Source organism: Aspergillus niger (genome assembly GCF_000002855.4).
Source record: "Aspergillus niger supercontig An11".
In the NCBI taxonomy this organism is placed as follows: Eukaryota; Fungi; Ascomycota; class Eurotiomycetes; order Eurotiales; family Aspergillaceae; genus Aspergillus; species Aspergillus niger.
In genome coordinates, this window is record NT_166526.1 from 53,654 (window position 1) to 73,196 (window position 19,543).

The following is a 19,543-nucleotide window of genomic DNA, read 5'->3' on the forward strand; positions in this document are numbered from 1 at the left end:
CTAGCTACTATTCAGTCCATCCATCAATTGAGGTCTGCCTCACCAGCATTCTACTGTTTGTGTGTGCAGGGCAAATTAAAACGCTGTCGCCCTGAAAACCATAGGGAAACGTAGATAAAAACACAGCCCCGGCTCAGCACTATTGCACAGGGTCATCCTTAATCTCAGACTTGACCTTCATTTCGGCCTTTCCATTTGCCTCGACAAGAGCTGTATCTGCCCCCTTCTTCTCAGATCCGGCAGAAGCGACACCCCCTGTCTTGGCCTTCTTCGCAGGAGCGGTTGCCAGACTATCTCCCTTGCGCTTCCGTGGAGTAGTATTAGGGGTTGTGTTGGTACTACTTCCGCCACCGGTCGCACTGGGTGATGCCATGGACGCGGCAGTTGCCATCCTCCTGAGCCTTACCATACGCTGCTCAACAGCGCAGGAGGTGCAGTCTAGCTGTGTCAGTATGCATATTTCACTGTGGATAGTATGGGAGGGCAGAGAGTACCTCCGCCCATGTGCATTGCAAGTTCCTGATAGTCGAGCTTCAATTTTCCGCGCAACTGATTCAAGACACCCACGAAGAGCTTGAAAAGTCAGCTTTATGCATAACCGTGGCATTCATGTGAGAGTAACTGGCTTACCTTGGCGTCTGCTTCCGAGGACCAGATCATTTTCGTATTGCAGCAGTTGTAAGTTGTGAGAGAATGGTCTGGAAGTATTTGGTGGAAGGTAAAGTGGCGAGGAGTAAAGTCGAGAGCTTGAGACTGTAGGCGAGGATGGACTGATTAAAGAAGAGGAGTATCTGAGTGGTAGGATATGAGACTTTCGGTAATTAGTGTTGTGTTACGGGATAGACTTGGATATGAATCGTACTGCTACCAGAGCGACCGCTAGAATCAGTGACTGCTCAGGCCACAGAAGAGGACTGAATTGTGAAGAGCGAGAAGCAGACAATAGGCCTGGTTATGAAAATGTGTTACTGGCTGTATCCGCTTGGTCGGCCTCAGTCCACATTCACTTCAGATATTTCTTTACCGGGCAAACAGCAAATGTGGGGTACGCATCTTTATCTGACTGTATGCTAATATATAGTTATAGAGAGCTAAAGCAACACAAGTGTAGCTTTGTCATGAGAAATACCTAAAGAGCAGCCTTTCCGGACTGGCGTGACTTGTTGATCTTCTGCTTTGGCAACGTTGAAACTCGGCAAGGAAGAGAAAGCACGGCGCTGGGGCACGCTAAAATCTTCTCGAAGTGGTGGATAAGAGGGAGCGTGATCGCAAGCGCCAGACAATCTCCGCTGCTTTTGCCATCAAGCACCTTGAGCGATGGGAGTTCAAGATGGCTCGGACTGCGCAGAGACCTTTCAAGACAATAGTCGCACACTACACCTCGCCAGATCTCTCGCAGCAAGCCAACCCAAAATCAGTCGACATCACTTTGGTTTCAGCAAATGGGTCTATCTGTTTCCTATTGAGGCTATCAACAATATTGCGCTATCCTCTTTCCTGGGACTACTAGAGAAGGAGACAGATATCGTGACTGCACAACAGCCAGATGGCACGCTCTACCCGGCATGATACTGTGAGGCACAGAGCCACACAGCGATCTGTCAAGCGGTGTTCATAAATAGCGAGACATGTAGCACAAGGCCGAGTCATAGCATAATATCGTGTACCATCAGACAGCCACGCGACTGCAACGGTATGAGTTTGCAATTGCAATAGAATCTCTTCTGCTTTGTATTGTACGTATTCTTGATTCATCCGAATCTATTTACTTTCATAGTGCGCCGATAGGGCAGCAGAGTAGGTGTGTAACAGTTGCACCTCATGGCATATACCGCCACTCGGGAGCAGGTAATAAACCTTCTTCTTCCCATCATCTCCCATGTGGAGTAGATAATCTACAACTCATACAGACTGCATATCACGACTATCCACCCAATTCCCATGCAGACCAGGCCGAGGCCGAACCGGCAGATGAATAACGGCCCTGGCCTTGCTGAAATCGGTCAAATCCAAAAGATGAAGCTCGCTTGTCATCGACTCGTAATGATTCACCAGAGCCATGAGATATCCGTCTCCTTCGATAGTAGACCCTGCTTTTGGAATGAAAAGTGGTTCTTGCACTAGATGGGTTCGACCAGGGAAGTAGACCTCTGACGTCCCGCTCTGTAGGTCCACGTGAGCGAGAGCATTGTAGAGAGGGTACCCGCCGCCGAGACGAGGGCCTATGATTTCAAAGTTAGTGCCCAGAGAAGGGTTCATGAGATCAAAAAAAAAAAAAAATAAATAAATAAATAAAAATAAAAATAAAAATAAAAAAAACAATGCCGGTGCTTTTGGGTGGCGAAGCGATCGTCTATTCTGTAGAACTCGCTGTTACCTGTGTGTAGGACCTCGGGGTCGGGCAATGTTTCACTTGTCGTGTTCGGGTCGCTTGTGAACCGCATTAACTGAGACATGATTGAGCTGGGCTCTGGTGCTGAACCCTGGTTGTCTGGCCACCAGAAGAATACATTCTGCTTACTGATGCCGAGGTCGAATATAATGTGTCCGTGGCTGTCTTCAGCTGCTTTAATTAACAAATTGCAGTGTTTCTGTTTATAGAGATACTGCTCATTCCATAAGTGAGCCCAATATACCGGGCCCGCCCACTCATCGACCAGGAAGCGAGCATATGTGGATTACTTTGTCGAAGCGGACTCTGGCGTCGAGATGATATATGGCAAACTGGGGATATGCAGAGTCGGGACCAGGCAGCCGAGAGATCGAAGTACTGATGACTCTAAGCTCGGACCCAGATAACTCATTAGAGGCGACCTTGGGGAACATTAATACCATTCACGCAAGGTGGTGACTCAGATGGCCTGGAAAAGATGATAGGCTAGTTGGGAAGAGATGATGGCATCCATCATCATGCCAAGTCGGGCTCATTACAGTGCAAACCGCGCTGTTGATTCGCCGATACGATGTTTGGCAGCCTTACCTCGCGAGGACGTATTCCTGCATTTGGCGACAGCGAACGAGGCAAGATGGCCCGTCGCAGTCAGTTTGCCAATTATGAAGTACTGCCAATGCAAACCTCCACCGAGCTCAAATGAATGATCCTCCGGATCGACACCCCAGGTGCGGGGCGGCGTCTGAATTGCCGATCGAGAACGTGGTTCACGACGATTAAGTATGCCCATAATTGCTTCCTGAACCGGTTACGTATATAAACTATGAGAAGGCACCCTTCTGCTATGCAGCACGCATCTATTCCACCTTGCCAGTAGAGGCGCCTTCAATAGCACACAAAACCTGCAATGGCGAAGAGAGAACAACCCGAAGATCTCGTTAAGAGTTCGGCAGTCCATGATGAACTTTCCGATACCGATGCGCTTGCTCTTCTAACCTTGGAAGTGAAATATGACGCCGGGGAGTTCAAAAACCTCTTCCATGATCCCTACGCATTCGGTGCAGCTTTACTGGCGTCATTCGGCGGTTTTCCTTTTGGCTATGGTCGGTTCTCTGTCCTACTCGGCTGCCACCACTCAGACAGCCGCCCAAAGTTATGCTACAATCGTGGCAAGCCGATCTATCGGAGGGATCGGTGTCGGCACCTTGGCAATGGGTGCCCCATTGTATATATCCGAGATCTCCCCGCCCGCATGGCGTGGATCATTCTGGGTTCTGGAGGCAATCAGCATCGTCACCGGAGCAATTGGAATGGAAAGGTATCGATCCCAGCAGGCGCTCCTCAAAAGGGAGTATCCTGACTACGCTCGCCATCCGCTCCTGGTCGGCATTAAACAGTGGGTCGATCTCTCTCAACCTAAATACCTCAGGAGGACACTTCTTGCTTGTCCATTCCGTTCTTTCAGCAGGTATGTGGCCTGCTGACTGCAGCAAAAATCCTTCCCCATCCCTTCAGCTCCTAACCGAGATAGCTTTCGGGGATCAACGCTTTCGTGTATTATGTGCCCACATTCTTCGAAGCCCTGGGACAGAGCGACAATAATTCACTAATCCTGTCAGGGATGGTCAATGTCTGTCAGGTGGTTGGAGGAATTCCAGTTATGTTGTATCTCGATCGGGTTGACGGCGTACACTGACCATCTACGGCGGGAAAGTCATGGCAATCCCGCATCTGGTGATGGTGGGGACAACAAACTGGTTCAGTCGCGAGTGGGCTACCCATCAGGCAGTTGGGTGGTTCTGTGTGGCACTGAATTGTAAGCTCTCACACTCGAACGTTTCTTCGCAGATACCACTGACATGGGTGACAGACCTGAATGTCCTCTCCTACAGCGTCTCGTATGGGCCATTGGCCTGGGTCCTTCCCGCAGAGGTATTTCCCCGTTCCAAACGTGCCAAGGGGGTTGGCGCAGCTACGGGAAGGATTTGGTTGGCTAACCTCATTATCAGCGTTTGTCGTGCCGGAGGTGCTCCTTAAACTCGGATTGGGGACGTATCTCCTCCGCAGACTTTTCTGCGTGGCAGCCACGGTGTTTTCCTTCCTCTTCGTTCCAGAGACAACAAACAAGTCATTAGAGCAAGTTGCTGCGGTGTTCGGTGATGGATTCGTTGACGAGGAGCGGAACCTGCAAAGCCGCATTGCCCGCGAGGTGTGGCATGGCAGCAGTCATGCGCGAAGGAAGCGCGGGTATGAGCGGGGTTACCGCGCTGGCTGGTGGTCGGGGCCAATTTTTGAGAGAGCGATTCATCCCAGCGAACGGGGCACCACGTTTACGATCCGCGGGATATTGTTCAATTTAATCCCTGCGACGTAGTATTCCCACCTTCTGCGCATAAGAGCACAATATGATCGTTGAGAGGTGAATAAGAACTAAAAAGGGGTGGAAAGCACCGCGGGCATCCGACCAGGTTTTCCCATCCCTGCAATTTTTGGAGGGGGACAAGGAGAAAAAACATGGGGACCCACTGATTATGCATGCATGAGTAACATCATCCCGTCCCCCGCATCCCCGCCATATGTTTCCCCCCCAGCACACTGCAGGGCATGGTCAATCTTCTACTCCGAGCATGTTTGTAGTAGATTGGGCAGCGCTGGTGGGTCCGGGGCATACCCGGACTTCGATGACGGCAGGAGGGATGCCGAAGTCGTCCCACATGGTTATCAGGAAATCTGGGGGTACCAGACTTGGGGACATGCTTGGTAGCATTTCTAAGCAAGTCAAGGTGGAAATAGAAAGAAGGACAGAGAGAGGGAGAGAGAAGAGAAAGTGGAAGAGGCCGAACAAGAAAGTGTGGTGTTTTTTTGTTTGGCCGTGACTGCCACTATTCCATTTTGGGACTCGCACGGGCTGGAACAGCCTCACTGGCATTCATTCCCTCTGCCTCATCTCTCTCCTCCGGTACTCTACGCATATCCTTCTCGCCATCCTGTAACTTCGTGTCAGATGGACTGCAGAAGTGTTCTGATTGCGTTGTCGCTTCTTCCGATGAGCTCTTCATGGTGACCCCGCTCGGTCAACTTCCAACCCGGCCCAGGCGGGTGATGCCTTGAACGGACTTGATTCCATCACACACCATCCGATGCCACGCCCTCGTCTCGGGGTGCTTCATCCACTCAGCGCTACTTTCTGTCTACACAAGTGCCGATTTTCTGGTCCGATGAGGGAGTGGGAGCGGTTTCCAACTTTTCGCGCGGTACGAGCCGTCATCTCTAGGCCAGCGACCCGATGGATAGGGCTCGTCTACTATCTTCCGAGGCCCGATGCCATATAATAAGCGTTGAACTTAAATGGTGTTATCCAGCAGCTGATTGGTTCCTGGTGGGAACAACAGGAGACCAAGCACACCCTCGGACCTACAAGGCCTCATGGGTGACGCCATGCCATATTCCTGCGGTCAGACGACCGGAGAGTATAATAGCCTAAGTGCCTAAGCCAAGCCGGATGTTGTATGGAGGAAGACAAATCTTGATTCGCCTCTCTCCCACGCGCAGCTCTGCATGGTACATCCTATCTCTCGCCCCGTACCCCAGTCGAGTCATGTTTTGGCCTATATGACGACTTAAACCCTGCATTTCCCCGGATTTTCTCCACTGCAGGTGGAGACTCGATAGGGAATGTGGGATTTCCACTGCGGCATTTCTATCCCTCCACGCTGCCGACAGTGGAGGAGAAGCGACGGCTCGCCTAATGTTACCCCGACAAGGCCTCTATAGTCCTGCTCTGCTCCATTGCACCTCGCCTGACAGGGTCTAATCACCCACCATTTCTGTCCGTTGCCCGATGTTTATCCGCTAGTCAGGAAATTCCGCAAACACGGGCACCGCAACTATACCTTCGCAACAACACATTCACTGTAATCCGTGCAGATGTGAGGGGGAAAGTGACATTTAAATACCACCATGGGGCCAGTGTTCACCATGACCTGGCAGCATTCAAGACAGCATCGGCAAAATGCACAGCATTAGTGCGCTTCTCAGCTTGCTTGGTGGCCTCGCGCTCTCCAGCGCTGCTCCGACACAGAACATCACTAGTGATGCTTACTTCTATGGACAGTCTCCCGCAGTCTATCCGTCTCGTACGTGGTGTGCCCCCTTTCTAGGCACCGCCTTCACTAACGCCTGACCATAGCCGAGGGAACGGGTACTGGGTCATGGGCTTCCGCATATGAGAAGGCTAAGGCCTTTGTCGCCCAGTTGACGGACGACGAAAAGGTCAATCTCACGGCAGGAGTGAGCTCGAAGACTGGCTGCTCCGGCTTCATTGCCGAGATCCCGCGCCTCAACTTTACCGGTCTTTGTGTCAGTGATGCAAGCAATGGACTGGTCCGTATGGCCCTCCTGAATGACTGGATGTGTCTAATGTCCGCAGAGGGGAACAGACTATGTCAACGGTTGGTCTAGCGGTATTCACGTCGGTGCCAGGTAACGAACTATGTCAATGAACGTCTTTAATGTTCCTAGAGCTAACATGAAAATACAGTTGGAATCGGACCCTTGCCCGAGATAGGGCCAAGTACATGGGGCAGGAATTTCACCGGAAAGGGGTGAACCTTCTTCTCGGTCCTGTTGTCGGCCCTCTGGGGCGGGTGGCAGAGGGTGGCCGCAACTGGGAAGGGTTCTCGAATGACCCCTACCTCACTGGAGCACTTGTATACGAAACAGTGCAGGGGGTACAGTCCTCCGGTGTTGGTGTCTCGACCAAGGTGAGTATTAGTCATTCAGGCAAGGCGAAGCATGGCTTATGGTTCAATAGCACTACATCGGCAATGAGCAAGAGACAAACCGAAATCCGGAAACGGTTAACGGTGTTGACGTTGCTTCCGTTTCGTCCAACATCGATGACAAGACGATCCACGAGCTTTACTTGTGGCCTTTCCAGGATGCAGTCCTGGCGGGAAGTGTTGCCATCATGTGCTCATATGAGCGGATCAACAACTCGTATGCTTGCCAGAATAGCAAGACCCTCAACGGTCTCTTGAAGACCGAGCTGGGATTCCAAGGTAAGACTTGTTGACTTGGTGGACCTGTAATCTTTGCTGAATATGCTAGGCTACGTGATTACCGACTGGGGAGCGCAGCATGGTGGAATCGCCTCGGCCAATGCTGGCTTGGACATGGTGATGCCTGAAACGACGCTCTGGGGCTCCAACCTCACCACCGCCATTGCTAATGGCACAATGGAGGCATCAAGATTGGACGATATGGCGACTAGGTGAGCTTCGTGGCTAATGTTCCCGGTACAACCAAGCTAATCGGATCAGAATCATTGCAACGTGGTACCAGTTGAACCAGGATACGGACTTTCCCACCCCTGGCGTTGGTATGCCAGCAAGCGCCCAGTCGGAGCACCAGGTTGTTGTTGGAACCGCGCCCGACGAGAAGAGCACGCTTCTGGAGAGCGCAATTGAGGGCCACGTCTTGGTGAAGAACACCAATAATGCGCTTCCTCTTCAAACACCCCAGCTAGTGTCTGTCTTTGGATATGATGCCAAGGTCACTGATTCTTTTGATCTTGCTTCTACTGTTTTGGGCACCAGTCCCCTCTTTCAGAACTACACTCTCTGGGTGGGCGGTGGCTCGGGATCGAACTCACCGGCATATGTCATCGCGCCTCTCAATGCGATTCAACAGCAGGCCTACGAGGACGGTACATCCGTGCTGTGGGACGTCAGTGCTCAAGACCCGGAGGTGGACCCCACGTCCGAGGCGTGCCTCGTTTTCATCAACAGCTTTGCCACGGAAGGCTATGACCGCTCCGCATTGACTGACGACTACAGTGACACCCTGGTCACAAATGTGGCAAGCAAGTGTAACAACACCATTGTCGTCGTCCACAATGCTGGCATCCGGTTGGTGTACAACTGGATTGACCATGAGAATGTCACTGCCGTCGTCCTGGCACACCTGCCAGGTCAGGACACCGGGCATGCCTTGGTAGACATTCTCTACGGGCGGGCCAATCCCTCGGGCAAGCTTCCCTACACGATCGCTAAGCAGGCCTCGGATTATGGCTCCTTGTTGCATCCGTCGGAGCCACAGACCCCGTATGGCCTATTTCCCCAGTCGGACTTTTCCGAGGGAGTCTATATCGACTACCGCGCATTTGACAAGGATAACATCACCCCGCAATTTGAGTTCGGGTTTGGCCTTTCATACACCACCTTTGCCTACTCGGGGCTGAGCATCGAAAAGACCAACGAGACAACGTCCGAATATCCTCCGTCAGCTGCGATCCAAGAAGGAGGAAACCCTCGGCTGTGGGATGATCTGGTGACAGTGACGGCCGAGGTGCAGAACAGTGGATCGGTTGACGGGGCGGAGGTGGCCCAGCTGTATGTGGGGATCCCCAACGGGCCTGTCCGTCAGCTGCGTGGTTTCGACAAGGTGCTTCTCTCCGCGGGTGAGACAGCCCAGGTGAGTTTCTCGCTGAATCGGCGCGACCTGAGTACTTGGAATGTGGAAGCGCAGCAGTGGCAACTGCAATCGGGGACGTACCAAGTCTATGTGGGACGGTCGAGTCGGGACTTACCCTTGACGGGGGAATTTTCTATCTAAGATAAGCCAGGGTCATGATGGATTATAGCATAATTCTGTGACGTCCAATCGGGCAATTCAATATACTGCTGCTTATGTGTCCTTCATCTCGGGCGAAGCTCACCTTAAATCGATCAAGCGTAGGTCCTGGGTCATTTATCCATTGCACATTATCTCAGCGTACCACGAACACTTGTAAGCCAAGGGATGTCGTCCAACTGCCCTCTTATTGCCCTGATAACCGCCACAAATACCCCCCTGCCGCAGATGTAACGTGACGCGCATCTCGGAGCGGGGTTATCACCAGTAAAAAGTGCAGCGACTAGCCAGGGTCAGCCACGGCCTGGATACGAATGGTTGAGAGTCTTCACGCCCACTGCTGCGGGGTTTCAGCCCGGAGGTTCATGGTTGCCCTGCTGACTCTATTTATAAATACCCTTTCCCCTCTTTCTTGGAGGCCACGCTGAGATATCTCTGCGATGTATCCCAACAATGGCTTCTGACGCCCCTCAAGAACCAACCACCACCGGCACCGAAGCCCCCAATGGCAACGACCTGTAATTAGATGTCCTCATTGTAGGAGCTGGATTCAGCGGAATCTACTGTCTGCATGAATTGAGAAAGCTAGGTCTTAAAGCAGTCATCTTCGACGCTGCTTCGGACTTGGGAGGAACATGGCAATGGAATCGCTACCCCGGGGCTCGGGTGGACTCCGAAATGCCTGAGTACCAATACTCCCTCCCAGAAACATGGGCCAACTGGAATTGGTCCACCAACTATCCAGCCTACGACGAGATTCGGCGATACTTCGAGCATGTCGAGAGTGTCCTCGACGTCAAAAAGGATTGCTTCTTTAATACGGTTGTAGTATCAGCCGAATACGATCCTACTGCTGGACGATGGCAAATCCGCACAGCCAATGGTCGTCACGCATCCGCGAAATACTTCATCGTCTCGACCGGATTCGCCGCCAAGCGACACGTCCCTGAATGGCCAGGCATGAACACCTTCCGTGGAGAAATCCACCACTCTGCCTCCTGGCCCGAAGACGGCGTCGACGTGCAAGGCAAACGCTGCGCCGTGATCGGCACCGGCGCGTCCGGCGTCCAACTCACTCAAGCCCTGGGACCTGTTGCAAGCTCTCTCAAGGTCTTCCAGCGTACACCCAACCTGGCCATTCCGATGCGCAAGCGACCTCTCACAGTTGAAGAGCAAGAGCGCCTCAAACCATTGTACCCGGAGTTATTCCGACTGCGAGAAACATCCTTCGGAGGGTTCACCTACGACTTTATCGAGCGAGGGGTATTCGACGAGGACGAGAAGGAGCGCGAAGCGTTCCTCGAGCAGCTCTGGGACAAAGGCGGGTTCAGATACTGGGTCGGCTCGTACAGTGACTATCTTTTTGAGGCCAAAGCCAACAGGGTGATTTACAATTTCTGGGCACGCAAGGTGCGCGCTCGTATCGATGACCCTGTCAAACGCGACCTGTTGGCCCCGTTAGAGCCACCACATCCATGGGGAGTCAAGCGGCCAAGTTTAGAACTCAGCTACTTCGACCAATTCAATCGTCCGAATGTGGACATCGTTGACGTGCGCAACAACCCCATCGACTCGTTCACCGAAAAGGGCATCCGTATGGCCGACGGAACGGAACATGAGTTTGACGTGATCTGCGTAGCAACCGGGTTCGACGTGTCCACGGGTGGACTCACCAATTTGGGCCTGCGCAGTACAGAGGGCACCTATCTGAAGGATGAATGGGCCGCGACAGTACACACGTACCTAGGACTTACTATTCACGGCTACCCCAACCTCTTCTTCACATATGGACCACAGGCACCGACCGCGCTGTCTAATGGACCGACTACGATTGAGGTTCAAGGACGATGGATCGTCGATGCGATTCGAGCGATGGAGCGGAGGGGGATTAAATCTGTTGAGCCGACCTTGTCGGCTATGCATGGTTGGAAGCATCGGATTGAGGAGCTGTCGAACCTGACGTTGTTGCCCACGACGCGGTCAACGTATATGGGGGGTACGTTCCCGGGGAAGCCGTTTGAGCAGTTGAATTATACGGGTGGGATTCCGGGGTACAAAGGGGAGATAAGGAGGGTGTTGCCGACTTTTGAGGGGTTTAAGGTTGTGATGCAGTAGAACGGCAGTTTTTGTGTTGGTGTTGTAGAGCTGGAGATGAATGGGGATTAGTAGTGAGTGGAGGGGTGGTTGTTTTGTTAAATAGCATTATGGGCTTTGCGACCTCCTTGGGGAGATAGTATCATTTTGTGGGTATGACCATTCCCAACTTAGTATCAAACCTTCCATCTCGCCAGTTGTCTTTTTTTTGATGCACCTTATCTTGACTGCCATCGGTTGGTATATAAAATACCATTATCAACCAAGATCTCTGCTTTTTCCATATTCCACGGCCCCCAATACCCCATCAGTCAGGACAGATTAAAGCGCTTCGTATATACTCTCAGAAATCTGCCAACTATTTCAGAAACATATATCGCTGCTACTCAAAGAAGAGGAGGCAGTACACGGTGGACATACTTTTTTTAATGTTCCTCTTTCCAAGCTTGATAGGTTGTGTAGGTGTGTCATTGCATACACGAGTAGTAGGGTACAGTCCTTCAATTCTTGCCTTTAGGTATGAACAGACACCGCATAGAATTTCCAGTTGACTCGCGTTCTTAGCCTGAGGCACAAGGGATGTTGCCTGGATGCAATGTAGCGAATCACAGCACGGGCGCTATCAGATGGCGCGATCAGATTAGATAGGACCCATCCCGATGATCACGAGGTTCCTGGCTTCAATTGTGCTGTATGTCCGAATGTCTCATTCGGGAGTATTCCTCCGAGTTCAATTCTAGTTTTAGTGTAAAGATACTTATTGTCACGATTAAACATTGAGATTATGCTACGCTAGTCAGAGCACCCGGCCTGCACCTGTACCATACATTCCAACTCTCAGGACCACGTGGGCCTCAGACTTCGCCCCCGGCCGGACTCGGTCGGAGGGTGCGGGCGACTCGGTCACGCCCCACTCGCACTCTGCCATCTCCGAGCGTCGTGACTCTGCCTTCTTTCCCCTCTTCAATCATCACTCACTCCCTCTGTATCCTCGATGCCATGCTGTCCACCAGCTGGCTTTTCCTCCTGGTATACTTGGGGCTGGCCTTTGCCGGCCGGCCGCCAACCGACGAGGGATGCGTGACGGCGGTGTACACCGCCCTGGGTTATCTCTCTTTTTCCGGCGACCCGGCCCAAGGAGCCTGGGAGGCGCGCTGTCAGAACCGGCTGAAGGTGACCTCGACGTATGCCTCGGCGGATGTTTATTGTACGGAGGAGGAGCACATCGCGGGATTTGCTCAGTTGCAAGGCTACTGCCTTGAATACGGCAGGGTCGACTTGATCCCCCGCGAGCAGTTGGCCGAGAATCTCACCCACGATGCGCTCAGTCGCATGCCGGTCGTCGAATATGGGCAGATACCAAAGTCTCAGCGCATCCCCACTGCGGTTCTAATCTCTCCGACATTTTATCGTCGGACATTCGACACAATTGTATGCTCCCACAGTCGTCCATCACTGCGACTACCCATCTAATCATCTCGCTCCGCAGGATACTTGGCAGTTCGAGGTCTGGTCACACAATGCATTCGGGTAAGACAGAAAAGCTCTATATTTTGCAACAGTGATACTGACCGGAATAGCTTATTAGGATATGCATTCTGGGCCCTCGTTATCGCTGTTGGCATCTCCCACCGCCTCGTGCGACACATTTTCCACGCGCTAGACATTCGAGCAGGACAATGGGCGCGTTCACGCCTACGGTGGCTGTGGATACCGTTGGATGGGATATATCACTGGTTGCAGACTCATCTGGTGGTACCGGCTCCGTTGTCATCGCCACGGCGGAAGCTGCTTTGGTGGACGTTTCCCACACGCGTTGAAGCGGCGACCGTTCTGTTGTTCTGGGTGTTGAGCGTTGTCTTTTGCACGTTGGAGTACCGGCCAGTCGAGGGGAATCTCTAGTACGTTCCTCAGTCTATAGGCACGATGCAACACAACTGATGAAAATACAGCTGGCCTTCTATTCCGGACCAAATCATGCGCTACGCCGCTGACCGAACCGGTGTCTTATCTTTCGCCAATCTCCCGCTGGTATGGCTTTTTGCCGGGCGCAATAATATCTTCATCTGGGCAACAGGATGGAGTTTTGGGACATTTAACTTGTTCCATCGACATATTGCCTGGATCGCTACTTTCCAGGCTGTCGCACATACCCTCATTTACCTTGTCATCATGTACCAAAGTATGCTTCTCGCATCGACATTCCCATAAGCATATTACTGACAACCTTACAGAAGGCAATGTCATCAGAAAGCTTCACAAGCCGTATCTGATCTGGGGAACACTGGTATGCTGTGGCCTACCCATCCGTTTGGTTTAAGACTAACACTTGACAGGCAACTGTTGTGATGGTCGTCATTCTTCCATTTGCAGTGCAGTGGTTTCGCCACCGGTTATATGAGACATTTCTTCTCCTGCACATCCTCTTCTCCATTGCTCTTCTGTTCGGATGCTTCTAGTCAGTCCCTCTCCCCTATCTTCATAAAAGCCAACTAACCACTCTCCATCCAGCCACACAATCATCTTCGAAGGCCACGACTACTGGAACTACCTTTGGCCAGCAGTAGCCATTTGGATCGCCGACCGTTCTTTACGCCTAATCCGCCTCATCTACTGCAACATCCACGTGCGAGCCAACGCCGGAAAGGGCGTCCAGTACACGCGCAGCACAGCAACCTACGACCCATCATCCGACGTCATCCGTCTTGAAGTGACCCCGGGATCAGCACACATTCGCCCCTCCCCGGGAGACTTTTACTACCTGTACCAGCCCTTCCGACTAACCGGCTGGGAAAGCCACCCATTTACACTCGGCGCATGGTCCTACGACACCCAGCACCGCGGAACCTCCCCCTCATCAAAAGACAACGAAGTAGACATAGATGTCACCCAAGTGCCCCTTCTTTCCGACCCATCCTCACCAGGCACAACCACCCCCGACGAGACCCAACTCAAACACCCACAACCACGCCAACACAGCCGCCATAGCCAGCAGCGAATTCCCAAATTCATCTTCTGGATTCGTCCCTACGACGGCTGGACCCGCTCCCTGCGCCAGCAATGCACCAATTCCCCCGATCTAACCACCACCACGACCATCCTTCTTGAAGGGCCCTACGGCAACCACTTTCCGCTATGGAGCTACGAATCTGTCCTACTGATAGCAGGAGGAACAGGCATAGCAGCCGCGGTCCCGTATATCCAGGACCATATTGCAAGGTCATCTATCGAGTCAGACACGATTCCCTCGAAGAGCAACAGCACCACGACCCAGACGAAGGATATGCACCTCATCTGGGTAACCCGCCAAGAGGCGTTCGCACAGCAAGTCGCGGGAAGAGAATTAGCGCCTGCGTTAGCGAGGGATGATTTCCGGGGGTCGTTTTATTGCACCTCTTCTTCTTCTTCGACTCCTACTCCCGCCAGGTCCGGTGACGACGACGAAAGTGACACAGATACTGATCGACGAAGCAGCCGAGATCATCTCTGGAAGGGAGACACTGGGAATATAGATATCCTTCCCGGTCGGCCAGATCTAGAATCGCTCGTTCTGGACCACGCACATGAAGCCCAGCTGAGTGAATCATCTGCCGTGGTACTGGTCTGTGGGCCTTCCGCGTTGGCGGATGAGGCGCGTGCGGCGGTGCATTTGGCTATGAGAAGAGGGTATCGGCGGATACGGTATGTCGAGGAGTCGTTCAGTTGGTAGATCACTACTCGGACAAGACGAGGTTTATGAGGTTATGAAAATTGTTGGTATATTCCATTGCAATGCAATAGAACTGTGCATAGTTATAAGATTACATATTTACAACGTGGTGTTGCTAAACTGAATATTAATCGATGGCTCAGTTGTCAATCAGTATGTGATATCTCTCTGCCTCTCCAACTCTGGGCAAGTACATGCTTTGATTTCCACCGGGGAAGTAAGAGTTTTATTTCCTAGCTTTGACATGGCGATTCCTTGAGCCGGGCAGGTTCTGGGGGAGTAGAGATTGACCTGTTATAAACTTGAGCTGTAGTATATATAAGCTTAGACTAATATCAATTTTTTAAATGACAGTAGATTCACACAAGCCTTATGAGCCTCGCACCTTCAGGTATACATTATGTGTAGCAAGTACTAGGACGAGCAGTGTTGAACTTTTTTATTACTAGTTGTCTTTTATCTCCAGGCCGGGCCCAAATCTGAAAGCACTCTGTGGCGTCTATTTTAGCACACGCCACAATGCTTGACTAGACATAACCTCCTAGGGAATAGAGTGCTTGCGGGAGATTCCTCCCTCACTTTAATAAAATTACCGGTGAAATCACAGCCTAATTCGCAATAGGCTTCTCGATACCCTTCCAATAGTCAATTGTACTCCATACATGCGCAGATAACTTTGGCAACAGCTTCTCCGACAGCATCTCCTCCGTGAGTACCGAGCGATTGACTGTGTGTCGGCTTTACTTGTACGTCACTAACGACGTGTCCTAAATCGCGCCGGAGGCATCAGGCAGCCGGCGACGGGCAAAAGCGGCGAGACATGGGGCATGACGACTCAAGCAGGTCGCTAAATTAAACTGCGGGTATGTAAAATTGAAGTGATATTAGATTATATCAAGCTAAATGATAGGAAGATACTAAGTTCGAAAATATATTATGTATGTTCTTCAAAACTGAATATAATCATAAATTATAAATATCAGCATGCATATAGACCGGGCAGAGCACGGTGAAACAGATTGTTCGGATCTAGTCGTGCCTTCAACTGCCGCAGTCTTAAGGCGTTCTCTTGGCCGAAAAATCGTTCGATGTCCACTTGGTCAGGGGGCCAAAAGGCAGGGAACCCTCCTCGCAAGGAAAGACCGTTCTGATCAATCGCTTCCTCCAATTGTATGACCCATCTGGCTGCTGTTGCAAGCTCCTGTTCGTCAACTCCGCCTGGCCTGGTGCCCCCATGAAGGCCGAGAATGACATGTTGGTATCGATTCGGAAAGGCCGCCCCGACAGGATCGGCGACTTGGTGTCGAACACCCTTACCGTGATTATTATGAAAGATGACAGCGGACAGCGGGTATGGTGGAGGGTGCCGTGCGAGAATGGTGCCAACCTTCTGATGTATCCGATCGACGTTTCGACTGCGGAAGAATGTTTCTGACGACGAATCACCCAAGCCATAGGCGGCTGGTGTAGCTTGACACAGGTCAGTTAACTGGGAAGTCCATATCACAATGGAAGCATAGAGCTTACTCTCCGTGACCGTGTTCCCCAAAACCCTGCCGGCCTGCATCATCTGCTCAAGGAAGCTTTTCGCAGGCCCGAGGTTCCCGCTGGGCGAAGTCCATCACCAAAACATAACAAAACAAGGCTCGGCTACCGGGGTTGGAGCCATTTCAGGATTTACAACTATGGCATCTCCGCTGAACTCATCAGGTAAGTCATCATCTAAAAGCCTCTCAATCCTGCCCATGACCGTCGCGGCATCGGCCAAGGGGAAGGCTAGGAAGCCCGCGTATAGTTTGGGCACTGGGTAGACCTTCACGCGAAGCTCCACGACAATGCCGAACGTGCCAGCCCCAGCGCCGCGGAGTGCCCATAGTAATTCTGAATCTTCGTTGGTGTCAATCACACTGCCCCCGGCCAAAACCACTCGAGCTCCCAGTATTTGATCCACCCCAAACCCGTATGTTCCAACATAGAAGCCGTACCCTCCGCCACACGCCCAAGAGACATAGCCGACAGACTTTGCCTGTCCAGTAGGAGTGAACAAGCCGTGAGATTGGAGGGTTTCCTGCAGGTGGCCGGCAATCACTCCGCCACCAACGCGTGCGCTAGCTCGGTCCGACACAACACTCACCGTGTCCATGTCACGCATGTCGATAAGAATGCCATTGTGAATCACGGAGCGGCCGAAGAAGTCGTGACCACCTGAACGAACAGCAAAGGGGATCTTCTGTTCGGCGCAAAATTGAACCAAGCGGGAGACCTCTTCTTCTGTCCGCGGCCGAGCGCAGACCAGTGGTTTCTTTCTCAACGCATGGTTGTATAGTTCGAGACAGTCTTGATAGTGCGTGCCTTCGGTATATACCGGGAGGCTCGGCATGAGACGCCGCAAGCGGTCCTCGACAGATGACTGACTGTTTGGCATATTTAATGAGGGGGCGGAAGATAGGTTTAGCGGTATGATCGGGGAGGTAGATTAGGGGGCCAACATGTTGTATAAAGGTATGGTTTCAGCATCTCGGCAACCTAGGCACGATAATGACGACAACAGCATAGCATACGTGATATGATGGAAAGCATATCCCGTTAGCTAGTGGCTGTGTGCAATGGGGAATATTGGAATTCCTAGGTCCACCATATACTTTCCGTTTCTGGACAGATCGCGAGGGTTCAACTTCGTCCCACTCGTCGGATTAGCGTCCGAATCGGAACGGGTTTGCCCCACCCTGGAACCCATCCAAAGGAACCGTCCACGGGCTTGTTTCACCCATAATAATTATCTTCGAGAAAATGAAACCTACTTAGTTGATGGAATTAGAGGAGTGTGAAAGAAATACTTCTAGATTACAGGCGAGGATATATATTTTTCGCAGTTCCAGGGACTTGGCTTGTTGGTTAAGTACTAATATGTAACCCCAATGGGGGCCCCAGAGCCCACTTCCAGGGTCCAATAGCTATATCCAAGCCGCATCTCATTTGCGACTGGTGGGATGGTGGGAAAGACTTGTAGGAGATGGCTATATACACATCTCAAAGCATCTTTCTAAGATACTCCCACACATGATCGGGTAGAGCTCTATAGCTTTCCAATTTTCCTCCGAGGACGAGGTCCTCTAAAGTTGCTTTCCTGTAGTCCTTAACTTCCCATAAATCATCGGGAAGCATCTTCATCATTTGTCCCGTTCCCCAGATTTTGCGGCAATAGGACGGGACGGCGAGATTACTCTCCTTGCTGATACAATCCTCAATCATTCGATCGACTTCCTCTATGCTTCGTGTCGCAATAGAGGGGTCGCTGCCATTCTTCTTTTTCATGATCGCAGCAATTTCCATGCCTGTTGGTGCAAGCTCTGACAAGGTGATGGTCCGGTTCTGTATAGTGTGTATAGGTCTGGTGTAAATATGTCGACGTACGCCAGCCGCTACGTAGTCCTTGGTGCTATAACAAGGAGTTAGTGTAATCAGACCAAAGTGATTATTGAGATGAAGAAGGAGTCTCTGGGTGAAATGCTACCCACCACATAGTGACTTTTTCGCTAGCAGAGTTGCCGGTGTAGACCAATATATTATTCTGCAAATCAACACCCACTGCCCTATAATTTTTGAAGGTGTCAGTTATGGATATAAGCATCCCGAGTACACGGTTGATGACTCACGGTGTACTTAAGGTGAATTCAGCGAAATTTCCTGCGTGAACAACGGTGGTTGGGATCCCAGCATCCTTAGAAGCCTTTTCGAGTTTCGCTTTTGCCACCATACAGGGCATGCGCATTCCCTGCTCGCAATATCGCAGACAGAAATCCGAAGGGACGAAAAGCCGGACATTAGTCCTAGGAATGGCCTTCACAAAACCATACTGTCTGTCGGTACCCTCATCTCCAACCAGAGAACTGAAAAATCCATCAGCATACAATCGAAAAGGTGCAGATGCGCAGTAACTCTGACTGACAGCACAATGTCTATATCTTGCAAGGCTCTAACCAAAGCGTCTTCATCAAAAACGTCAACTTCAATCTTTCTGACATGTTCGGGGAGATTGGAGGTATCCGAGGTAGAGCGATGCAAAACAGTAATTGGAGCTCCCGAGGCAATTAGAACAGGAACAACTCGAGAGGCCACGAATCCACGGTGACCATAGACAGCAATACGGTTGAAGGCCATGGTTTGAAAGACAAGAGACGTCTGGAAACGAATGTTCAATCGGTATACAAAAGAATTTTTGGGATAGGGCCGATTTGAAAAAGTTCTATGAAGATAAAGGATTTCGAGCTCTGAGAATATGATCTTAAATAAGTCCCAACCCAAAAAAGCTGTGGGTTCAGAGGAATGAGCGTGAGTCGCCTTCTCCACTTTGTCAGAAGAGTAGCCGGCCCACGTCGTATAGACGCGCTTACACCGAAGCGCGGACCCCGTCCGCACCTCACAGATCCGGCCAGACCAACCGGTTCGCAATTTGGCCCAAAGAGGAAAATAGATTACCCCTAAGGGGACTAGATTAGCCATATGCCCATACAAGGCCAATTTGTGGTGGAGTCCTCCAGTTGATAGGATACTAGAATATCCGATTTATGAGTTTATGAAGCTTTTCATATTTGGGATTGCATTGGGTTAGAAATGTGAATAGTTATGGGTGAATATATTTACGGTATGGTGTTGATATGCTAAATCTGGATTATTAGAGGATTCAGATGTCAATTTCTATCCAACAGTTTAAC

The 19,543-nt window shown here is 51.3% G+C and overlaps 7 protein-coding genes across 7 annotated transcripts; 4 read left to right on the top strand and 3 right to left on the bottom strand.

Moving 5' to 3' along the window:
- Positions 1-139: 139 nt before the first annotated feature.
- An11g00180 (uncharacterized protein) lies at positions 140-2,456 on the bottom strand (the record flags this gene model as incomplete). Its single annotated transcript, XM_059749992.1, has 7 exons — positions 140-438; positions 631-770; positions 1,025-1,070; positions 1,130-1,289; positions 1,561-1,761; positions 1,909-2,222; positions 2,378-2,456. 7 exons carry the CDS (start codon positions 2,454-2,456, stop codon positions 140-142), a joined length of 1,239 nt encoding a protein of 412 aa, XP_059605425.1.
- A 946-nt stretch (positions 2,457-3,402) lies between these two features.
- Positions 3,403-4,429, top strand: An11g00190 (uncharacterized protein; the record flags this gene model as incomplete). Its single annotated transcript, XM_059749993.1, has 3 exons — positions 3,403-3,860; positions 4,156-4,208; positions 4,263-4,429. The coding sequence occupies 3 exons, from the start codon at positions 3,403-3,405 to the stop codon at positions 4,427-4,429; spliced, it is 678 nt and encodes a 225-aa protein (XP_059605426.1).
- Positions 4,430-6,404: 1,975 nt separating this feature from the next.
- Positions 6,405-9,007, top strand: An11g00200 (uncharacterized protein; the record flags this gene model as incomplete). The annotated part of the gene is made up of 7 exons (XM_001393987.1): positions 6,405-6,528; positions 6,582-6,775; positions 6,822-6,874; positions 6,933-7,155; positions 7,206-7,452; positions 7,502-7,664; positions 7,714-9,007. 7 exons carry the CDS (start codon positions 6,405-6,407, stop codon positions 9,005-9,007), a joined length of 2,298 nt encoding a protein of 765 aa, XP_001394024.1.
- Positions 9,008-9,478: 471 nt separating this feature from the next.
- On the top strand, positions 9,479-11,140 carry An11g00210 (uncharacterized protein; the record flags this gene model as incomplete). The annotated part of the gene is given in 1 exon segment (XM_059749994.1): positions 9,479-11,140. A coding segment is annotated over 1 exon segment (1,662 nt).
- A 978-nt stretch (positions 11,141-12,118) lies between these two features.
- Positions 12,119-15,204, top strand: An11g00220 (uncharacterized protein; the record flags this gene model as incomplete). Its single annotated transcript, XM_059749995.1, has 9 exons — positions 12,119-12,550; positions 12,609-12,649; positions 12,700-13,020; positions 13,072-13,301; positions 13,354-13,406; positions 13,456-13,577; positions 13,631-14,800; positions 14,912-14,981; positions 15,157-15,204. 9 exons carry the CDS (start codon positions 12,119-12,121, stop codon positions 15,202-15,204), a joined length of 2,487 nt encoding a protein of 828 aa, XP_059605428.1.
- A 603-nt stretch (positions 15,205-15,807) lies between these two features.
- On the bottom strand, positions 15,808-17,253 carry An11g00230 (uncharacterized protein; the record flags this gene model as incomplete). Its single annotated transcript, XM_059749996.1, has 2 exons — positions 15,808-16,298; positions 16,470-17,253. 2 exons carry the CDS (start codon positions 17,251-17,253, stop codon positions 15,808-15,810), a joined length of 1,275 nt encoding a protein of 424 aa, XP_059605429.1.
- A 605-nt stretch (positions 17,254-17,858) lies between these two features.
- On the bottom strand, positions 17,859-18,989 carry An11g00240 (uncharacterized protein; the record flags this gene model as incomplete). The annotated part of the gene is made up of 4 exons (XM_001393991.1): positions 17,859-18,267; positions 18,347-18,421; positions 18,485-18,718; positions 18,778-18,989. The coding sequence occupies 4 exons, from the start codon at positions 18,987-18,989 to the stop codon at positions 17,859-17,861; spliced, it is 930 nt and encodes a 309-aa protein (XP_001394028.1).
- Positions 18,990-19,543: the final 554 nt, after the last annotated feature.